At 42.0% G+C, this 22804-nt stretch overlaps 1 protein-coding gene across 1 annotated transcript in view; it reads left to right on the top strand.

The window, feature by feature from the left end:
- Nucleotides 1-22804, top strand: part of EGFL8 (EGF like domain multiple 8) — a 45412-nt gene extending 22608 nt beyond the window's left edge. Inside the window, exons 7-9 of the mRNA XM_088446561.1 lie at nt 18626-18690; nt 21738-21900; nt 22614-22804. Of these exons, the coding sequence (XP_088302687.1) occupies nt 18626-18690; nt 21738-21900; nt 22614-22663 (278 nt within the window). The 3' untranslated portion in view covers nt 22664-22804. The remainder of the gene's footprint in view (nt 1-18625; nt 18691-21737; nt 21901-22613) is intronic.

Raw genomic sequence — 22804 nt, 5'->3', positions numbered from 1 at the left:
ATACAGACATAGGACACTACACCCCCAACATGTCCTGATCACTGTACATGATCATAATACACATCTATTACACACTATACAGACATAGGACACTACACCCCCAACATGACCTGACAAGTGTACATGATCATAATACACATCTATTACACTGTATACAGACATAGGACACTACACCCCCAACATGACCTGACTACTGTACATGATCATAATACACATCTATTACACACTATACAGACATAGGACACTACACCCCCAACATGACCTGACCACTGCACATGATCATAATACACATCTATTACATACTATACAGACATAGGACACTACACCCCCAACATGTCCTGACCACTGCACATGATCATAATACACATCTATTACACTGTATACAGACATAGGACACTACACCCCCAACATGTCCTGATCAATGTACATGATCATAATACACATCTATTACACACTATACAGACATAGGACACTACACCCCCAACATGACCTGACAAGTGTACATGATCATAATACACATCTATTAAACTGTATACAGACATAGGACACTACACCCCCAACATGACCTGACTACTGTACATGATCATAATACACATCTATTACACACTATACAGACATAGGACACTACACCCCCAACATGACCTGACCACTGTACATGATCATAATACACATCTATTACACACTATACAGACATAGGACACTACACCCCCAACATGACCTGACCACTGCACATGATCATAATACACATCTATTACACACTATACAGACATAGGACACTACACCCCCAACATATCCTGACCACTGTACATGATCATAATACACATCTATTACACCATATACAGACATAGGACACTACACCCCCAACATGTCCTGACTACTGTACATGATCATAATACACATCTATTACACACTATACAGACATAGGACACTACACCCCCAACATGACCTGACCGCTGCACATGATCATAATACACATCTATTACACTGTATACAGACATAGGACACTACACCCCCAACATGTCCTGACTACTGTACATGATCATAATACACATCTATTACACACTATACAGACATAGGACACTACACCCCCAACATGACCTGACTACTGTACATGATCATAATACACATCTATTACATACTATACAGACATAGGACACTACACCCCCAACATGACCTGACCACTGTACATGATCATAATACACATCTATTACACACTATACAGACATAGGACACTACACCCCCAACATGACCTGACCACTGTACATGATCATAATACACATCTATTACACCCTATACAGACATAGGACACTACACCCCCAACATGACCTGACCACTGTACATGATCATAATACACATCTATTACACCGTATACAGACATAGGACACTACACCCCCAACATGTCCTGACCACTGTACATGATCATAATACACATCTATTACACACTATACAGACATAGGACACTACACCCCCAACATGACCTGACCACTGTACATGATCATAATACACATCTATTACACACTATACAGACATAGGACACTACACCCCCAACATGACCTGACCACTGCACATGATCATAATACACATCTATTACACACTATACAGACATAGGACACTACACCCCCAACATATCCTGACCACTGTACATGATCATAATACACATCTATTACACCATATACAGACATAGTACACTACACCCCCAACATGTCCTGACCACTGTACATGACCATAATACACATCTATTACACTGTATACAGATATAGGACACTACACCCCCAACATGACCTGACCGCTGCACATGATCATAATACACATCTATTACATACTATACAGACATAGGACACTACACCCCCAACATGTCCTGACCACTGCACATGATCATAATACACATCTATTACACTGTATACAGATATAGGACACTACACCCCCAACATGACCTGACCACTGCACATGATCATAATACACATCTATTACACCATATACAGACATAGTACACTACACCCCCAACATGACCTGACCGCTGCACATGATCATAATACACATCTATTACACTGTATACAGATATAGGACACTACACCCCCAACATGACCTGACCGCTGCACATGATCATAATACACATCTATTACACTGTATACAGATATAGGACACTACACCCCCAACATGTCCTGACCACTGCACATGATCATAATACACATCTATTACACTGTATACAGATATAGGACACTACACCCCCAACATGACCTGACCACTGCACATGATCATAATACACATCTATTACACACTATACAGACATAGGACACTACACCCCCAACATGTCCTGATCACTGTACATGATCATAATACACATCTATTACACCCTATACAGACATAGGACACTACACCCCCAACATGTCCTGACTACTGCACATGATCATAATACACATCTATTACACTGTATACAGATATAGGACACTACACCCCCAACATGACCTGACCACTGCACATGATCATAATACACATCTATTACACACTATACAGACATAGGACACTACACCCCCAACATGACCTGACCACTGCACATGATCATAATACACATCTATTACACACTATACAGACATAGGACACTACACCCCCAACATGTCCTGACCACTGCACATGATCATAATACACATCTATTACACTGTATACAGACATAGGACACTACACCCCCAACATGTCCTGATCACTGTACATGATCATAATACACATCTATTATTACACTCTATACAGACATAGGACACTACACCCCCAACATGTCCTGACCACTGTACATGATCATAATACACTTCTATCACACTGTATACAGACATAGGACACTACACCCCCCAACATGTCCTGACCATTGTACATGATCATAATACACATCTATTACACTGTATACAGACATAGGACACTACACCCCCAACATGACCTGACCACTGTACATGGCTATAATACACATCTATTACACTGTATACAGACATAGGACACTACACCCCCAACATGTCCTGACCACTGTACATGATCATAATACACTTCTATCACACTGTATACAGACATAGGACACTACACGCCCAACATGACCTGACCACTGCACATGGCTATAATACACATCTATTACACTGTATACAGACATAGGGCACTACACCCCCAACATGTCCTGACCACTGAACATGGCTATAATACACATCTATTACACTGTATACAGACATAGGACACTACATCCCCAACATGACCTGACCACTGTACATGGCTTTAATACACATCTATCACACTGTATACAGACATAGGACACTACACCCCCAACATGTCCTGACCACTGTACATGATCATAATACAGATCTATTACACTCTATACAGACATAGGACACTACATCCCCAACATGTCCTGACCACTGTACACGACCATAATACACATCTATTACACTATATACAGACATAGGGCACTACACCCCCAACATGTCCTGACCACTGTACATGATCTTAATACATCTATTACACTGTATACAGACATAGGACACTACACCCCCAACATGTCCTGATCACTGAACATGGCTTTAATACACATCTATCACACTGTATACAGACATAGGACACTACACCCCCAACATGTCCTGACCACTGTACATGATCATAATACACATCTATTACACTGTATACAGACATAGGACACTACATCCCCAACATGACCTGACCACTGTACATGATCATAATACACTTCTATTACACTGTATACAGACATAGGACACTACACCCCCCAACATGACCTGACCATTGTAAATGATCATAATACACATCTATTACACCGTATACAGACATAGGACACTACACCCCCAACATGACCTGACCACTGTACATGATCATAATACAATTATATTATACTGTATACAGACATAGGACACTACACCCCCAACATGTCCTGACCACTGTACATGATCATAATACACATCTATTACACTGTATACAGACATAGGACACTACACCCCCAACATGTCCTGACCACTGTACATGACCATAATACACATCTATTACACTGTATACAGACATAGGACACTACACCCCCAACATGTCCTGACCACTGTACATGATCATAATACAGATCTATTACACTCTATACAGACATAGGACACTACATCCCCAACATGTCCTGACCACTGTACACGACCATAATACACATCTATTACACTATATACAGACATAGGGCACTACACCCCCTACATGTCCTGACCACTGTACATGATCTTAATACATCTATTACACTGTATACAGACATAGGACACTACACCCCCAACATGTCCTGATCACTGAACATGGCTATAATACACATCTATCACACTGTATACAGACATAGGACACTACACCCCCAACATGTCCTGACCACTGAACATGATCATAATACACATCTATCACACTGTATACAGACATAGGACACTACATCCCCAACATGACCTGACCACTGTACATGATCATAATACACTTCTATCACACTGTATACAGACATAGGACACTACACGCCCAACATGACCTGACCACTGCACATGGCTATAATACACATCTATTACACTGTATACAGACATAGGACACTACACCCCCAACATGTCCTGACCACTGAACATGGCTATAATACACATCTATTACACTGTATACAGACATAGGACACTACATCCCCAACATGACCTGACCACTGTACATGATCATAATACACTTCTATTACACTGTATACAGACATAGGACACTACACCCCCAACATGACCTGACTACTGTACATGATCATAATACACATCTATTACACTGTATGCAAACATAGGACACTACACCCCAACATGTCCTGACTACTGTACATGATCATAATACACATTTATTACACTGTATACAGATATAGGACACTACACCTCCAACATGACCTGACCACTGTACGTGACCATAATACATCTATTACACTGTATACAGACATAGGACACTACACCCCCCAACATGACCTGACCATTGTAAATGATCATAATACACATCTATTACACCGTATATACAGACATAGGACACTACACCCCCAACATGACCTGACCACTGTACATGATCATAATACAATTATATTATACTGTATACAGACATAGGACACTACACCCCCAACATGTCCTGACCACTGTACATGACCATAATACACATCTATTACACTGTATACAGACATAGGACACTACACCCCCAACATGTCCTGACCACTGTACATGACCATAATACACATCTATTACACTGTATACAGACATAGGACACTACACCCCCAACATGTCCTGATCACTGTACATGATCATAATACACATCTATTACACACTATACAGACATAGGACACTACACCCCCAACATATCCTGACCATTGTACATGATCATAATACACATCTATTACACTGTATACAGACATAGGACACTACACCCCCAACATGACCTGACCACTGTACATGGCTATAATACACATCTATTACACTGTATACAGACATAGGACACTACACCCCCAACATGTCCTGATCACTGAACATGGCTATAATACACATCTATCACACTGTATACAGACATAGGACACTACACCCCCAACATGTCCTGACCACTGAACATGGCTATAATACACATCTATCACACTGTATACAGACATAGGACACTACATCCCCAACATGACCTGACCACTGTACATGATCATAATACACTTCTATCACACTGTATACAGACATAGGACACTACACGCCCAACATGACCTGACCACTGCACATGGCTATAATACACATCTATTACACTGTATACAGACATAGGGCACTACACCCCCAACATGTCCTGACCACTGAACATGGCTATAATACACATCTATTACACTGTATACAGACATAGGACACTACATCCCCAACATGACCTGACCACTGTACATGATCATAATACACTTCTATTACACTGTATACAGACATAGGACACTACACCCCCAACATGACCTGACCACTGTACATGATCATAATACACATCTATTACACTGTATACAGATATAGGACACTACACCTCCAACATGACCTGACCACTGTACGTGACCATAATACATCTATTACACTGTATACAGACATAGGACACTACACCCCCCAACATGACCTGACCATTGTAAATGATCATAATACACATCTATTACACCGTATACAGACATAGGACACTACACCCCCAACATGACCTGACCACTGTACATGATCATAATACAATTATATTATACTGTATACAGACATAGGACACTACACCCCCAACATGTCCTGACCACTGTACATGACCATAATACACATCTATTACACTGTATACAGACATAGGACACTACACCCCCAACATGTCCTGACCACTGTACATGACCATAATACACATCTATTACACTGTATACAGACATAGGACACTACACCCCCAACATGTCCTGACCACTGCACATGATCATAATACACATCTATTACACTGTATACAGACATAGGACACTACACCCCCAACATGACCTGACTACTGTACATGATCATAATACACTTCTATCACACTGTATACAGACATAGGACACTACACCCCCCAACATGTCCTGACCATTGTACATGATCATAATACACATCTATTACACTGTATACAGACATAGGACACTACACCCCCAACATGACCTGACCACTGTACATGGCTATAATACACATCTATTACACTGTATACAGACATAGGACACTACACCCCCAACATGTCCTGACCACTGTACATGATCATAATACAGATCTATTACACTCTATACAGACATAGGACACTACATCCCCAACATGTCCTGACCACTGTACACGACCATAATACACATCTATTACACTATATACAGACATAGGGCACTACACCCCCAACATGTCCTGACCACTGTACATGATCTTAATACATCTATTACACTGTATACAGACATAGGACACTACACCCCCAACATGTCCTGATCACTGAACATGGCTATAATACACATCTATCACACTGTATACAGACATAGGACACTACACGCCCAACATGACCTGACCACTGCACATGGCTATAATACACATCTATTACACTGTATACAGACATAGGACACTACACCCCCAACATGTCCTGACCACTGAACATGGCTATAATACACATCTATTACACTGTATACAGACATAGGACACTACATCCCCAACATGACCTGACCACTGTACATGATCATAATACACTTCTATTACACTGTATACAGACATAGGACACTACACCCCAACATGTCCTGACTACTGTACATGATCATAATACACATTTATTACACTGTATACAGATATAGGACACTACACCTCCAACATGACCTGACCACTGTACGTGACCATAATACATCTATTACACTGTATACAGACATAGGACACTACACCCCCCAACATGACCTGACCATTGTAAATGATCATAATACACATCTATTACACCGTATACAGACATAGGACACTACACCCCCAACATGACCTGACCACTGTACATGATCATAATACAATTATATTATACTGTATACAGACATAGGACACTACACCCCCAACATGTCCTGACCACTGTACATGACCATAATACACATCTATTACACTGTATACAGACATAGGACACTACACCCCCAACATGTCCTGACCACTGTACATGACCATAATACACATCTATTACACTGTATACAGACATAGGACACTACACCCCCAACATGTCCTGATCACTGTACATGATCATAATACACATCTATTACACACTATACAGACATAGGACACTACACCCCCAACATATCCTGACCATTGTACATGATCATAATACACATCTATTACACTGTATACAGACATAGGACACTACACCCCCAACATGACCTGACCACTGTACATGGCTATAATACACATCTATTACACTGTATACAGACATAGGACACTACACCCCCAACATGTCCTGATCACTGAACATGGCTATAATACACATCTATCACACTGTATACAGACATAGGACACTACATCCCCAACATGACCTGACCACTGTACATGATCATAATACACTTCTATCACACTGTACACAGACATAGGACACTACACGCCCAACATCACCTGACCACTGCACATGGCTATAATACACATCTATTACACTGTATACAGACATAGGGCACTACACCCCCAACATGTCCTGACCACTGAACATGGCTATAATACACATCTATTACACTGTATACAGACATAGGACACTACATCCCCAACATGACCTGACCACTGTACATGATCATAATACACTTCTATTACACTGTATACAGACATAGGACACTACACCCCCAACATGACCTGACCACTGTACATGATCATAATACACATCTATTACACTGTATACAGATATAGGACACTACACCTCCAACATGACCTGACCACTGTACGTGACCATAATACATCTATTACACTGTATACAGACATAGGCAACTACACCCCCCAACATGACCTGACCATTGTAAATGATCATAATACACATCTATTACACCGTATACAGACATAGGACACTACACCCCCAACATGACCTGACCACTGTACATGACCATAATACACATCTATTACACTGTATACAGACATAGGACACTACACCCCCAACATGTCCTGACCACTGTACATGACCATAATACACATCTATTACACTGTATACAGACATAGGACACTACACCCCCAACATGTCCTGATCACTGTACATGATCATAATACACATCTATTACACACTATACAGACATAGGACACTACACCCCCAACATATCCTGACCATTGTACATGATCATAATACACATCTATTACACTGTATACAGACATAGGACACTACACCCCCCAACATGTCCTGACCACTGTACACGACCATAATACACATCTATTACACTATATACAGACATAGGGCACTACACCCCCAACATGTCCTGACCACTGTACATGACCATAATACACATCTATTACACTGTATACAGACATAGGACACTACACCCCCAACATGTCCTGATCACTGTACATGATCATAATACACATCTATTACACACTATACAGACATAGGACACTACACCCCCAACATATCCTGACCATTGTACATGATCATAATACACATCTATTACACTGTATACAGACATAGGACACTACACCCCAACATGACCTGACCATTGTACATGATCATAATACACATCTATTACACACTATACAGACATAGGACACTACATCCCCAACATGTCCTGACCACTGTACACGACCATAATACACATCTATTACACTATATACAGACATAGGGCACTACACCCCCAACATGTCCTGACCACTGTACATGATCTTAATACATCTATTACACTGTATACAGACATAGGACACTACACCCCCAACATGTCCTGACCACTGTACATGATCATAATACACATCTATTACACTGTATACAGATATAGGACACTACACCTCCAACATGACCTGACCACTGTACGTGACCATAATACATCTATTACACTGTATACAGACATAGGACACTACACCCCCCAACATGACCTGACCATTGTAAATGATCATAATACACATCTATTACACCGTATACAGACATAGGACACTACACCCCCAACATGACCTGACCACTGTACATGATCATAATACAATTATATTATACTGTATACAGACATAGGACACTACACCCCCAACATGTCCTGACCACTGTACATGACCATAATACACATCTATTACACTGTATACAGACATAGGACACTACACCCCCAACATGTCCTGACCACTGTACATGACCATAATACACATCTATTACACTGTATACAGACATAGGACACTACACCCCCAACATATCCTGACCATTGTACATGATCATAATACACATCTATTACACTGTATACAGACATAGGACACTACACCCCCAACATGACCTGACCACTGTACATGGCTATAATACACATCTATTACACACTATACAGACATAGGACACTACACCCCCAACATATCCTGACCATTGTACATGATCATAATACACATCTATTACACTGTATACAGACATAGGACACTACACCCCCCAACATGTCCTGACCATTGTACATGATCATAATACAGATCTATTACACTCTATACAGACATAGGACACTACATCCCCAACATGTCCTGACCACTGTACACGACCATAATACACATCTATTACACTATATACAGACATAGGACACTACACCCCCAACATGTCCTGACCACTGTACATGACCATAATACACATCTATTACACACTATACAGACATAGGACACTACACCCCCAACATGACCTGACCACTGTACATGATCATAATACAATTATATTATACTGTATACAGACATAGGACACTACACCCCCAACATGTCCTGACCACTGTACATGACCATAATACACATCTATTACACTGTATACAGACATAGGACACTACACCCCCAACATGTCCTGACCACTGTACATGACCATAATACACATCTATTACACTGTATACAGACATAGGACACTACACCCCCAACATGTCCTGATCACTGTACATGATCATAATACACATTTATTACACTGTATACAGACATAGGACACTACACCCCCAACATGACCTGACCACTGTACATGGCTATAATACACATCTATTACACACTATACAGACATAGGACACTACACCCCCAACATATCCTGACCATTGTACATGATCATAATACACATCTATTACACTGTATACAGACATAGGACACTACACCCCCCAACATGTCCTGACCATTGTACATGATCATAATACAGATCTATTACACTCTATACAGACATAGGACACTACACCCCCAACATGACCTGACTACTGTACATGACCATAATACACATCTATTACATACTATACAGACATAGGACACTACACCCCCAACGGGACCTGACCACTGTACATGATCATAATACACATCTATTACACTGTATACAGACATAGGACACTACACCCCCAACATGTCCTGACCACTGTACATGATCATAATACACATCTATTACACTGTATACAGACATAGGACACTACACCCCCAACATGTCCTGACCATTGTACATGATCATAATACAGATCTATTACACTCTATACAGACATAGGACACTACACCCCCAACATGACCTGACTACTGTACATGACCATAATACACATCTATTACATACTATACAGACATAGGACACTACACCCCCAACGGGACCTGACCACTGTACATGATCATAATACACATCTATTACACTGTATACAGACATAGGACACTACACCCCCAACATGTCCTGACCACTGTACATGATCATAATACACATCTATTACACTGTATACAGACATAGGACACTACACCCCCAACATGTCCTGACCACTGTACATGATCTTAATACATCTATTACACTGTATACAGACATAGGACACTACACCCCCAACGGGACCTGACCACTGTACATGATCATAATACACATCTATTACACTGTATACAGACATAGGACACTACACCCCCAACATGTCCTGACCACTGTACATGATCATAATACACATCTATTACACTGTATACAGACATAGGACACTACACCCCCAACATATCCTGACCATTGTACATGATCATAATACACATCTATTACACTGTATACAGACATAGGACACTACACCCCCCAACATGTCCTGACCACTGTACACGACCATAATACACATCTATTACACTATATACAGACATAGGACACTACACCCCCAACATGTCCTGACCACTGTACATGACCATAATACACATCTATTACACACTATACAGACATAGGACACTACACCCCCAACATGACCTGACCACTGTACATGATCATAATACAATTATATTATACTGTATACAGACATAGGACACTACACCCCCAACATGTCCTGACCACTGTACATGACCATAATACACATCTATTACACTGTATACAGACATAGGACACTACACCCCCAACATGTCCTGATCACTGTACATGATCATAATACACATTTATTACACTGTATACAGACATAGGACACTACACCCCCAACATGACCTGACCACTGTACATGGCTATAATACACATCTATTACACACTATACAGACATAGGACACTACACCCCCAACATGTCCTGACCACTGTACATGACCATAATACACATCTATTACACTGTATACAGACATAGGACACTACACCCCCAACATGTCCTGACCACTGTACATGATCATAATACACATCTATTACACTGTATACAGACATAGGACACTACACCCCCAACATATCCTGACCATTGTACATGATCATAATACACATCTATTACACTGTATACAGACATAGGACACTACACCCCCCAACATGTCCTGACCATTGTACATGATCATAATACAGATCTATTACACTCTATACAGACATAGGACACTACATCCCCAACATGTCCTGACCACTGTACATGACCATAATACACATCTATTACACACTATACAGACATAGGACACTACACCCCCAACATGACCTGACCACTGTACATGATCATAATACAATTATATTATACTGTATACAGACATAGGACACTACACCCCCAACATGTCCTGACCACTGTACATGACCATAATACACATCTATTACACTGTATACAGACATAGGACACTACACCCCCAACATGTCCTGACCACTGTACATGACCATAATACACATCTATTACACTGTATACAGACATAGGACACTACACCCCCAACATGTCCTGATCACTGTACATGATCATAATACACATCTATTACACTGTATACAGACATAGGACACTACATCCCCAACATGACCTGACCACTGTACATGATCATAATACACTTCTATTACACTGTATACAGACATAGGACACTACACCCCCCAACATGTCCTGACCATTGTACATGATCATAATACACATCTATTACACTGTATACAGACATAGGACACTACACCCCCCAACATGTCCTGACCACTGTACACGACCATAATACACATCTATTACACTATATACAGACATAGGACACTACACCCCCAACATGTCCTGACCACTGTACATGACCATAATACACATCTATTACACACTATACAGACATAGGACACTACACCCCCAACATGACCTGACCACTGTACATGATCATAATACAATTATATTATACTGTATACAGACATAGGACACTACACCCCCAACATGTCCTGACCACTGTACATGACCATAATACACATCTATTACACTGTATACAGACATAGGACACTACACCCCCAACATGTCCTGATCACTGTACATGATCATAATACACATTTATTACACTGTATACAGACATAGGACACTACACCCCCAACATGACCTGACCACTGTACATGGCTATAATACACATCTATTATACACTATACAGACATAGGACACTACACCCCCAACATGTCCTGACCACTGTACATGACCATAATACACATCTATTACACTGTATACAGACATAGGACACTACACCCCCAACATGTCCTGACCACTGTACATGATCATAATACACATCTATTACACTGTATACAGACATAGGACACTACACCCCCAACATATCCTGACCATTGTACATGATCATAATACACATCTATTACACTGTATACAGACATAGGACACTACACCCCCCAACATGTCCTGACCATTGTACATGATCATAATACAGATCTATTACACTCTATACAGACATAGGACACTACATCCCCAACATGTCCTGACCACTGTACATGACCATAATACACATCTATTACACACTATACAGACATAGGACACTACACCCCCAACATGACCTGACCACTGTACATGATCATAATACAATTATATTATACTGTATACAGACATAGGACACTACACCCCCAACATGTCCTGACCACTGTACATGACCATAATACACATCTATTACACTGTATACAGACATAGGACACTACACCCCCAACATGTCCTGACCACTGTACATGACCATAATACACATCTATTACACTGTATACAGACATAGGACACTACACCCCCAACATGTCCTGATCACTGTACATGATCATAATACACATCTATTACACTGTATACAGACATAGGACACTACATCCCCAACATGACCTGACCACTGTACATGATCATAATACACTTCTATTACACTGTATACAGACATAGGACACTACACCCCCAACATGACCTGACCACTGTACATGGCTATAATACACATCTATTACACACTATACAGACATAGGACACTACACCCCCCAACATGTCCTGATCACTGTACATGATCATAATACACATCTATTACACTGTATACAGACATAGGACACTACATCCCCAACATGACCTGACCACTGTACATGATCATAATACACTTCTATTACACTGTATACAGACATAGGACACTACACCCCCAACATGACCTGACCACTGTACATGGCTATAATACACATCTATTACACACTATACAGACATAGGACACTACACCCCCCAACATGTCCTGATCACTGTACATGATCATAATACACATCTATTACACTGTATACAGACATAGGACACTACATCCCCAACATGACCTGACCACTGTACATGATCATAATACACTTCTATTACACTGTATACAGACATAGGACACTACACCCCCAACATGACCTGACCACTGTACATGGCTATAATACACATCTATTACACACTATACAGACATAGGACACTACACCCCCCAACATGTCCTGACCATTGTACATGATCATAATACACATCTATTACACTGTATACAGACATAGGACACTACACCCCCCAACATGTCCTGACCACTGTACATGATCATAATACAATTATATTATACTGTATACAGACATAGGACACTACACCCCCAACATGACCTGACTACTGTACATGACCATAATACACATCTATTACATACTATACAGACATAGGACACTACACCCCCAACGGGACCTGACCACTGTACATGATCATAATACACATCTATTACACTGTATACAGACATAGGACACTACACATTTCTTCTCGCATCTTAGGAGACTGCGAGAAGAAATGTCCGTCCTCCCCCCCCCTCGCAGCTTTAGGCTTCCAATTGAATTGCTCCGACGGGTACCTGATCATATAGCCGCCCAGCAAGGGCACCCAAACACTGACGCACACTTTGTGCCTTTCACACACACGACACACACTCTGTGCCTCTCACACGCATACTGTGCCTCTCGCATACACACATACACACTGTGCCTCGCTCCCAAACACACACACACACACTGTCTCTCCCTCTTGCACTCACATACACAGTGACCCTTTCCATGTGTGCGCTCTGCAGTTTCTTCTCCATGGTCCAGCAACCTCCTGTTTTTCCTCCACCTTCTTTGTTTCCTGTCAGTCAAGTAGGGGGCGTGTCTGTCTTTGACTGGCTGAGTGACTGTGTGTGATGTGTCACTAAGCCAATCAGAGCACAGCAAACACTGCTGAGGATTTCCTGCGCTGGTCTGGAAACTCCTCAGCGTTACAGGGCAGCACAGCAGCAGTACTATACACGGAGAGGTGAATATTTTTATCCTTTAAATTAAAACTATTTGTCAGGCTATCCCAGTCCAAAGCAGGATGGCCCACCTGGAATTGACCCTGCCCCTCCCCCTCCTACTAGCCCAGTCTGACTATGTCCCTACTTTTTAAAGACAAGAGGGCCCACACATATGATAGGTTAGGTTCTTGACCCTGTGGGAAGCAAAGACAGACGGAAATTGAGACATGCCTTGTTCGCTAACTTTTATCATGTCTAATTTAGTATTTAAGATGAGTGACTTGCTTCCCCTCTTTTTCTATCCACTTTTACTACCACTAGCTGCCATTGCAATTCTGTACAGTACAGTGTACTAGTGTAATGGTACCCGTCTCTGACACCCTTCTGTCAGGACAAAAAAAAAAAATGCTGCATGAACGGAACATGCACCAAAAAAAATGAACACAGCACACATTGTAACACGCCAAAAAGCGAAGCCTGCCAAATATTAGTGAATACAATTTCTAATTTTTTTTTCTCTATTTTCTTGGTTTTGTTTTTAGAAATAATAAGAACAGATTAATTTATTTTGATAAATCAAATGTCGTATTGTTTTTGGGTTTTTTATGTGAAAAAAGTGAATGCTGTATATTAAATTTTGTTATTTTATCATGTTTCCTTTGACTGAGATAAACAGCAGTTGTTATATTTAGAACCTTAAGTTCTCTTGGCTTCAGGCAGGGTGTGAATATTTTATAACTAGCTGGGATACCTGGAGTTTCCCGGGTTGAAGACGGGACCCTGAAGTACACCTGCAGCCTTTATTTGTCTACATTGTCCTCACCTATAACCCCAAACAGTGGCATAACTACTGTGGGTGCAAGGGGTGCGGCTGCTATGGTGCCCGAGCTGCCTCCATGGCCTGCCACTCCCCTTGTACCTAGTCACGCACACATGGTGGGCCGGTCCAGTCAGGGCTGCCGAGGGGGGCCCGAGTGTCAGCGGTGTTGATTTGGTGCCGGCCTGCCAGCTGATTACAGCTGGTGCACCGGTAGCCAGACATGCAGAGATAGCGCCGCCAGTCATGAGGCAGAGCTCGCGGACTGGCAACCAATCAGCAGTGGCGGCTCCTGATTGGCTGCCGTTCCACAAGCTCCTATTGACTCGCAACCAGCGCCAGATTCAAATTACGTTGACTATCCATGTGTGCTGCTGCACCAGCTGTAATTAGCTGGCAGCCTGGTACCAAATCCACACCTGCTGGCTGCTGATAGCACACAGGGGGAGGCGGGAGGCTGCTGGAGGGACATGAGGGGTGAGTTGCTGGGGGGGGCATAATGTGTAAGGGGCAGTACTGTGTGGCATAAAGTTAAATGGGGGATCACTGTGTGGCATCATTTGTAAGGGGTACTTCTACTGTGTGGAATAATGTGTTATATGGTGCACTACTGCTATTTGAGCATAATTATTAAAGGGCATTACTGTGTGGTATAATGTGTAAGGGGCATTATTGTGTAGTGTAAGGGGCATTACTGTGTGGTATAATGTATAAGAGGCACTACTACAGAGTGGCATAATGTGTATAAGGGGTACTACTGTGTGACATAACCTGAAAGGGCTCTATGTGTCATAACATGAATGGGCTCTGGGCCTGATTCAGACCCGGACGCTATTTGCGGACGCTCGTTCTTAAAAAGGGGCCGGATATTTAAATTGAGCGCTCGCTCTTTGCGGTCTGTTGACGCCTCTATGTCTGAGCGAGCATCCGAAAAATGCGCTCGCTATTTTGTAAAGACGCCCCTTTGCCATTCGCATTACACGTCATCTCCGGTATTTATTAGATTAATCGGGAACATCGAAAGGCATCTGAACTGCTCGCAGTGCTTGTGGTAGGATTTACTTCCCGCAATCACTGCGAGCAGTTCAGGCTAAAAGACAACTAAGTGACGTGGTCGATGACGCTCCTTTACTAATTATGCGCTCCCATTAAACGCCATTTTGACCGTTAGGCACGCCTGCGTTCGGATCTCCACTCCCCCGTTTTCAAGCACCTTCCCCTGTTACCACCCACAAACGGTACATTCTGTCAATCAAATTAGCAGCCCCTCGTTGTTTTATGAGCGCATGATTTCCGACTGCAATGACTGGCTTGCGCATGCACATTACGACCCATACGCATGCGCAGTTGTGCGAACATCGCTCCGAGCGAACGAGCGGCCGCTTACGAGCGGCTCTGAATCAGGCCCTCTGTGTGGAGGCAAATGTATGTGTTTCTTTACCTCTGGGGAAGGGGGACTTTTAAGATCTTGCGGTCCACAAAGTTCTAGTAATGCCCTTGTATGCAAACACAGAGAGCTGACTATTATGTATGGTCACTTTAAAAAGGACTAATGGTGCATACACACGGTCAGATTTTCTGTCCGATCTGAATGATAACGATTTAAAAAATCGTTCAATCCTTCATATCTGAAAGAAAATCTGACATGTGAGCCTGCAACGATGAATGATGCGCGTTCCCGATTGTCAGATAACGATATCTGAGATCTGATGTGTTTGCAGTCAGATTTGGACGATTCCATTAATTTTAATACTGTCTGAAATCGTTCAATCATTCAAATCGTTTGTCAAATCGTTCAAATCTTTGGTAAAATTATTCAGTCGTTCATCTGACAGATCTGACCGTGTGTATGCACCATAACTCTGGATTTAATGTGAACTTGCATGAGTCATAAACATGCAGGAGTCAAACAATCATGACACTTGCTCAGACTGTGAGGATAAAAGGATACTTTTGTAGCTTTCACACAGGTTTTTTGGCAGACTACCAATTTCCACTGGAGCCAGCCCTGGAACCTGTGTAATTTAAGAGTGTCCCCATTTGTAGGGATTGTGTGACAGTGTGTGGCCCTGACAAAGTTCAAACCTAGGCAAAAACCTAATCCTGTTCAAACTACACCACCCTGCCAAATTTGGTGGAGCTAGGTCCAAAACTGGCCGTGCATAAGGGACAAACAGACAGACATGCTTTCTTGCTTATTATATAGATAAATGAATTAAGGCATGAGTTACAATTTACACAAATATTAATCTTCAACTCGTATTTGCCGTATTTTGATATATCTATATACCCTTCACAGATGCCTCGCACAGACTCTCTAATGAGGTACAGGATCTGCGCAGCCTTGTTACAACCTTAGAGCAGGTAAGGGTGGTCTCCAAATGTCGCACTATTGCAGTTTACTTGCTGGGTATCATTATATCACAGAAGCCTAAATTCAATGCATACCTCCCAACATGATACGCTTCACCTGTGCCAGCGTGGCACACTTCACCTAGGCACCTTCATAGAGAAATTAACTTTTTAGAGATAGGGAATACATTTCCCTTTAAAGGCCATGTGTCCCCTCCTTATAATTACCTAAGAGATCTAGGTACTAAGAGACCTCTCTGGACGTTCCTTCTCTGTCTCCTCTCATGACTCCTCTTCACCCCTACTTCCACTTAAAGTTGGTAGTCCCAAGGTTCTGTTCTTGGACCTCTCCTATTCTCCCTATATATGTCCTCTCTAGGTGAAAATCAAGTGCTTTTCTGACCTCCAATATCATCTCTATGCTGACGATACTCAGATCTAGCTCTCCTTCCCTGACCTCTCCCCCTCTCTCCTCACTCGTATTTCCAACTGTCTCTCTGCTATCTCTTCCTGGATGTCCCAGTGCCATCTTCAACTTAATATGTCTATGACCGAGCTGATCATCTTCCCACCCTCCCGAATAACCTCACTTCCCACAATTTCTTTACCAATTGACAGCACAACTATCTCCTCTAGCCTCAAAGTGCGTTGTCTTTGAGTTATCCTGGGCTCCTCCTTCCTCTTCAAACCACACATTCAGCATCTCCTGCAGTCCTGCCATTTCCATCTCAAAAATATTTCCAAGATCAGACCCTTTCTCACCAATGATGCTACTAAAACCCTCATCCACTCACTCATCATCTCCAGATTGGTCTACTGTAACCTCCCCCTATATGGCCTCCCTGCTGCTGCTCGGTTTATCTTCTTCCTCAAATGTTCTACATCTGCACCCCCTCTCCTACAAGCCCTCCACTGGCTGTCCTTCCCCTTCAGAACCCAACTCAAGGTTGGGTTAAAAAAGCCCTCACCCATTCCTCTCCCATTTACATCTCTGACCTCATCTCTGTTCACACTCCTGTCTCCCCTCTTCGCTCAACTAATGCATGCCGCCTCTCCTGCCAACTGTTTATTTTCTCCCACTCCCATCTCCAAGATTTTGCCTGCGCTGCTCCCCACCTCTCGAACTCTATCCCTCTCCCCATCAGACTCTATGCCTATCTACAAATCTTCAAATGGGCTCTTAAGACCCACTACTTCATCAAAGCCTTCTAGCTCTCATCCTAACCTGCTGCTACATGCTCCTTCCTCCATGTCTACCCCATCTGTGTCACATCGGTTTGTCTGCCTCTCCCCCTTAGAATATAAGCTTTCTTGAGCAGGGCCCTCTACTCTCTTCTCCTTACTTGTACTTTCATCTAATCCTTACTCCCCACTTGAGCACCTAACACTTGGTTGCTTACGCCCTGTTGCTTATTTGAGTGTTATGATCACTAATGTAGCAATGTATATAAACCATGTCCTTGTCCTGCATTGTATTGTACTGTAAGTCACTGGTTTCTTGTTCACTTATTTATGTACTTTGCAAGGCGCTGCGGAACACTTGTGGCACCATATAAAGGATAATAATAATTTATGTATAAATAGATATATTTCACTTTCCGCTACACAGCTTGCCATTCGTATGTGAAAGTGTAACAAGACCAAAAGGACATACAACTTCCACATGGCTATTGTTAATTTAGTTAAATTAACATCTTTCCTCATCTAGATTCAACTTTCTTCAACATTCTCCACCCACTACATAAAGGGGAATCCCACCTTTGGAGATCCTATCATGCAGAGATATATGGACTTAATTTAGTTGCTTTTGAATAAAACCATTACATAACCTCAGGTCGTTGCATTTGATACTGTACAACTGTATTAACTGTACAACTGTATTAACACCACAGCTCTCTTGTAAGCATGGTGTAACTAAAGAGAAGATGCATGGACCAGATAAATCTCTGGAGGTGGAGTTCCCCTTTAATACTGCATGACTGCCAGTAGAATGCAGAAGCTCAGGAAATGTTGTGGCTCATTGTACCCAAAAATGATGACCACTGAATCACAGTTACAGGTCTAAACTGTCAGAAGACATACATTATCAGGAAAACCTGTCCTGTTGACTAGTCATTGAAGAGAGTGGAAAACTACACTAATTAAACCCTGTCCTCTCAATGCATTATATCTATGTAGACACTCCACTTCACTAGGTCTAAATCCCTATCTGATACTGGCTCCTAGTCATCGCCTATTTAAGTAGAACAGGAGTTTGCCATTGTAATCTCTTGAAGACACCTAATATTTTTCACTGAAGATGTCTGAGAGTGCAATCCCCTGAAGATGTCTAACATTGTTGTCCCCTTAAAATGTCTAGCATAGTAATCCCTATGATGTAGTCCCCTGAAGACATCTAACATTGTAATCCCCTGAAAATGTCTAACATTGTTGTCTTCAGAAGATGTCTAACAATGTACTCCCTTGCAGATGTCTAACATTGTAGTTTCCTTAAGATGTTTAACATTGTAGTCTCCTCAAGATGTCTAGCATTGTTGTCCCCTGAAGATGTGCAACATTGTAATCTCCTGAAGACGTCTAACATTGTTGTTCCCTTAAGATGTCTAACATTGTTCTTCCCTGAAGATATATTACATTGTGATCCCCTGAAGATGTCTAACATTGTGGTCCACTGGAGATGTGTAAAATTGTAATCACCTAAAGATGTCTAACATTGTAGTTCCCTGGAGAGGTCTTAGATTGTGGTCCCCTGAAGAGGTATAACATTGTGGTCCCCTTACGATATCTAACATTATTGTCCCTTGATGGTGTCAAACACTGTGGTCCCCTGAAGGTGTCTATACATTGTAGTAGCCCGAAAAATCCAAACGTTACAGTCCCTTCTAGATGTCTAATATTGTGGTCCCCTGGAGATGTGTAACATTGTAATCACCTGAAGATGTCTATCATTGTAGTCCCCTAAAGATGTCTTGCATTCTGGTCCCCTGAAGGTGTCTAACATTGTAGTAGCCTGAAGATGGCAAACATTGTAGTTCCCTGAAGATGTCTCTGTTCCACAGAAGTTAGATAGCACTGTGTCAGCTCTGCAAAGACTCTTCCCCATTAAACTATCAGAGATCCGAATGGAGCAGGTGCAGCAATTCTGGGAGCAGATACGCAGTTTGGATCGAGTGGATTTCCTGAGTGATCAGCTGATGTACATGGAAGAAAAGATGGGGGAGTGTAAGTGATAACAGTGGATAATGAAGCCAGACCTGCGGTTGTGCCTCTGTGAGAGACTAACTTTTTTTTGTTTACCCTTTTCTATTTCTTCAAGAGAAGATCAGCATCACGTTTGCCTTTAGCAAAATCCATACCCAGAGTAATTCCTATCATTTGCCAAGTTGAGGGCCAAAATTTTAGAGGAAGCAGAGATGGGGTTCTCACCGTACCTCCCCATTTTATACTCCTGCTGTCTGTCACCGGGCTGCTTCCCTTCTAACCTTGGCAGCTAAGACTTTGGGTGGCCTGGGTGCTGGGGGATGTGGCTGCTGGAGGGGTATTGCCTATGCCTCCTCATACATTACTTTGGTGGGATTACAGCATCGCAGGAGGGTGTAATTATGCCCCTTACAAATCTGTATCCATTCCTCACTCTATGGTGCCAGTCTTCATCACTGAGGCATGAGGCACAGTAGCTGCACGACACACCCTCAGCTCTGCAGCTTCTAAGTGATGTCACAAGCTCCCATTGACTGAATAGGTGGCATTCTCAAGAATACCGTTTCAGTCCACTGTGTTTAGTTGACAGATACTCAACTGCGATAATTCCTACCCCCTCTCTCTATTTTTCCAGATCCCCCCGTTGATTACTGGTCTAGATTATTTCCCCTCTGTATGGCTGATCGGGTAATAACGTGATGACCCATCTGATCTCTCCCTCTCATTTCCCCCAGGCTCCTGTCGCGGAAATGACATCGAGATGCCTGTAGATCTGAAGCGCTGACCTCTTACAGAGTCCCCCCAAATTATTTATATGCCCCTCCATGGAACAAGCTTATTTATGACCCCTTTTTTTCCTATTTATAACTCCGTAGTTCCTTTGTGTCATGTCACAGTAATCAATAAATACTATTTCTATATAAAA

This window comes from Taudactylus pleione, unplaced genomic scaffold (genome assembly GCF_031769625.1).
Source record: "Taudactylus pleione unplaced genomic scaffold, aTauple2 ptg000400l, whole genome shotgun sequence".
NCBI lineage: Eukaryota > Metazoa > Chordata > Amphibia > Anura > Myobatrachidae > Taudactylus > Taudactylus pleione.
The sequence above is the reverse complement of the archived record's forward strand: the minus strand, read 5'-3'. Positions and strand labels throughout refer to the sequence as shown.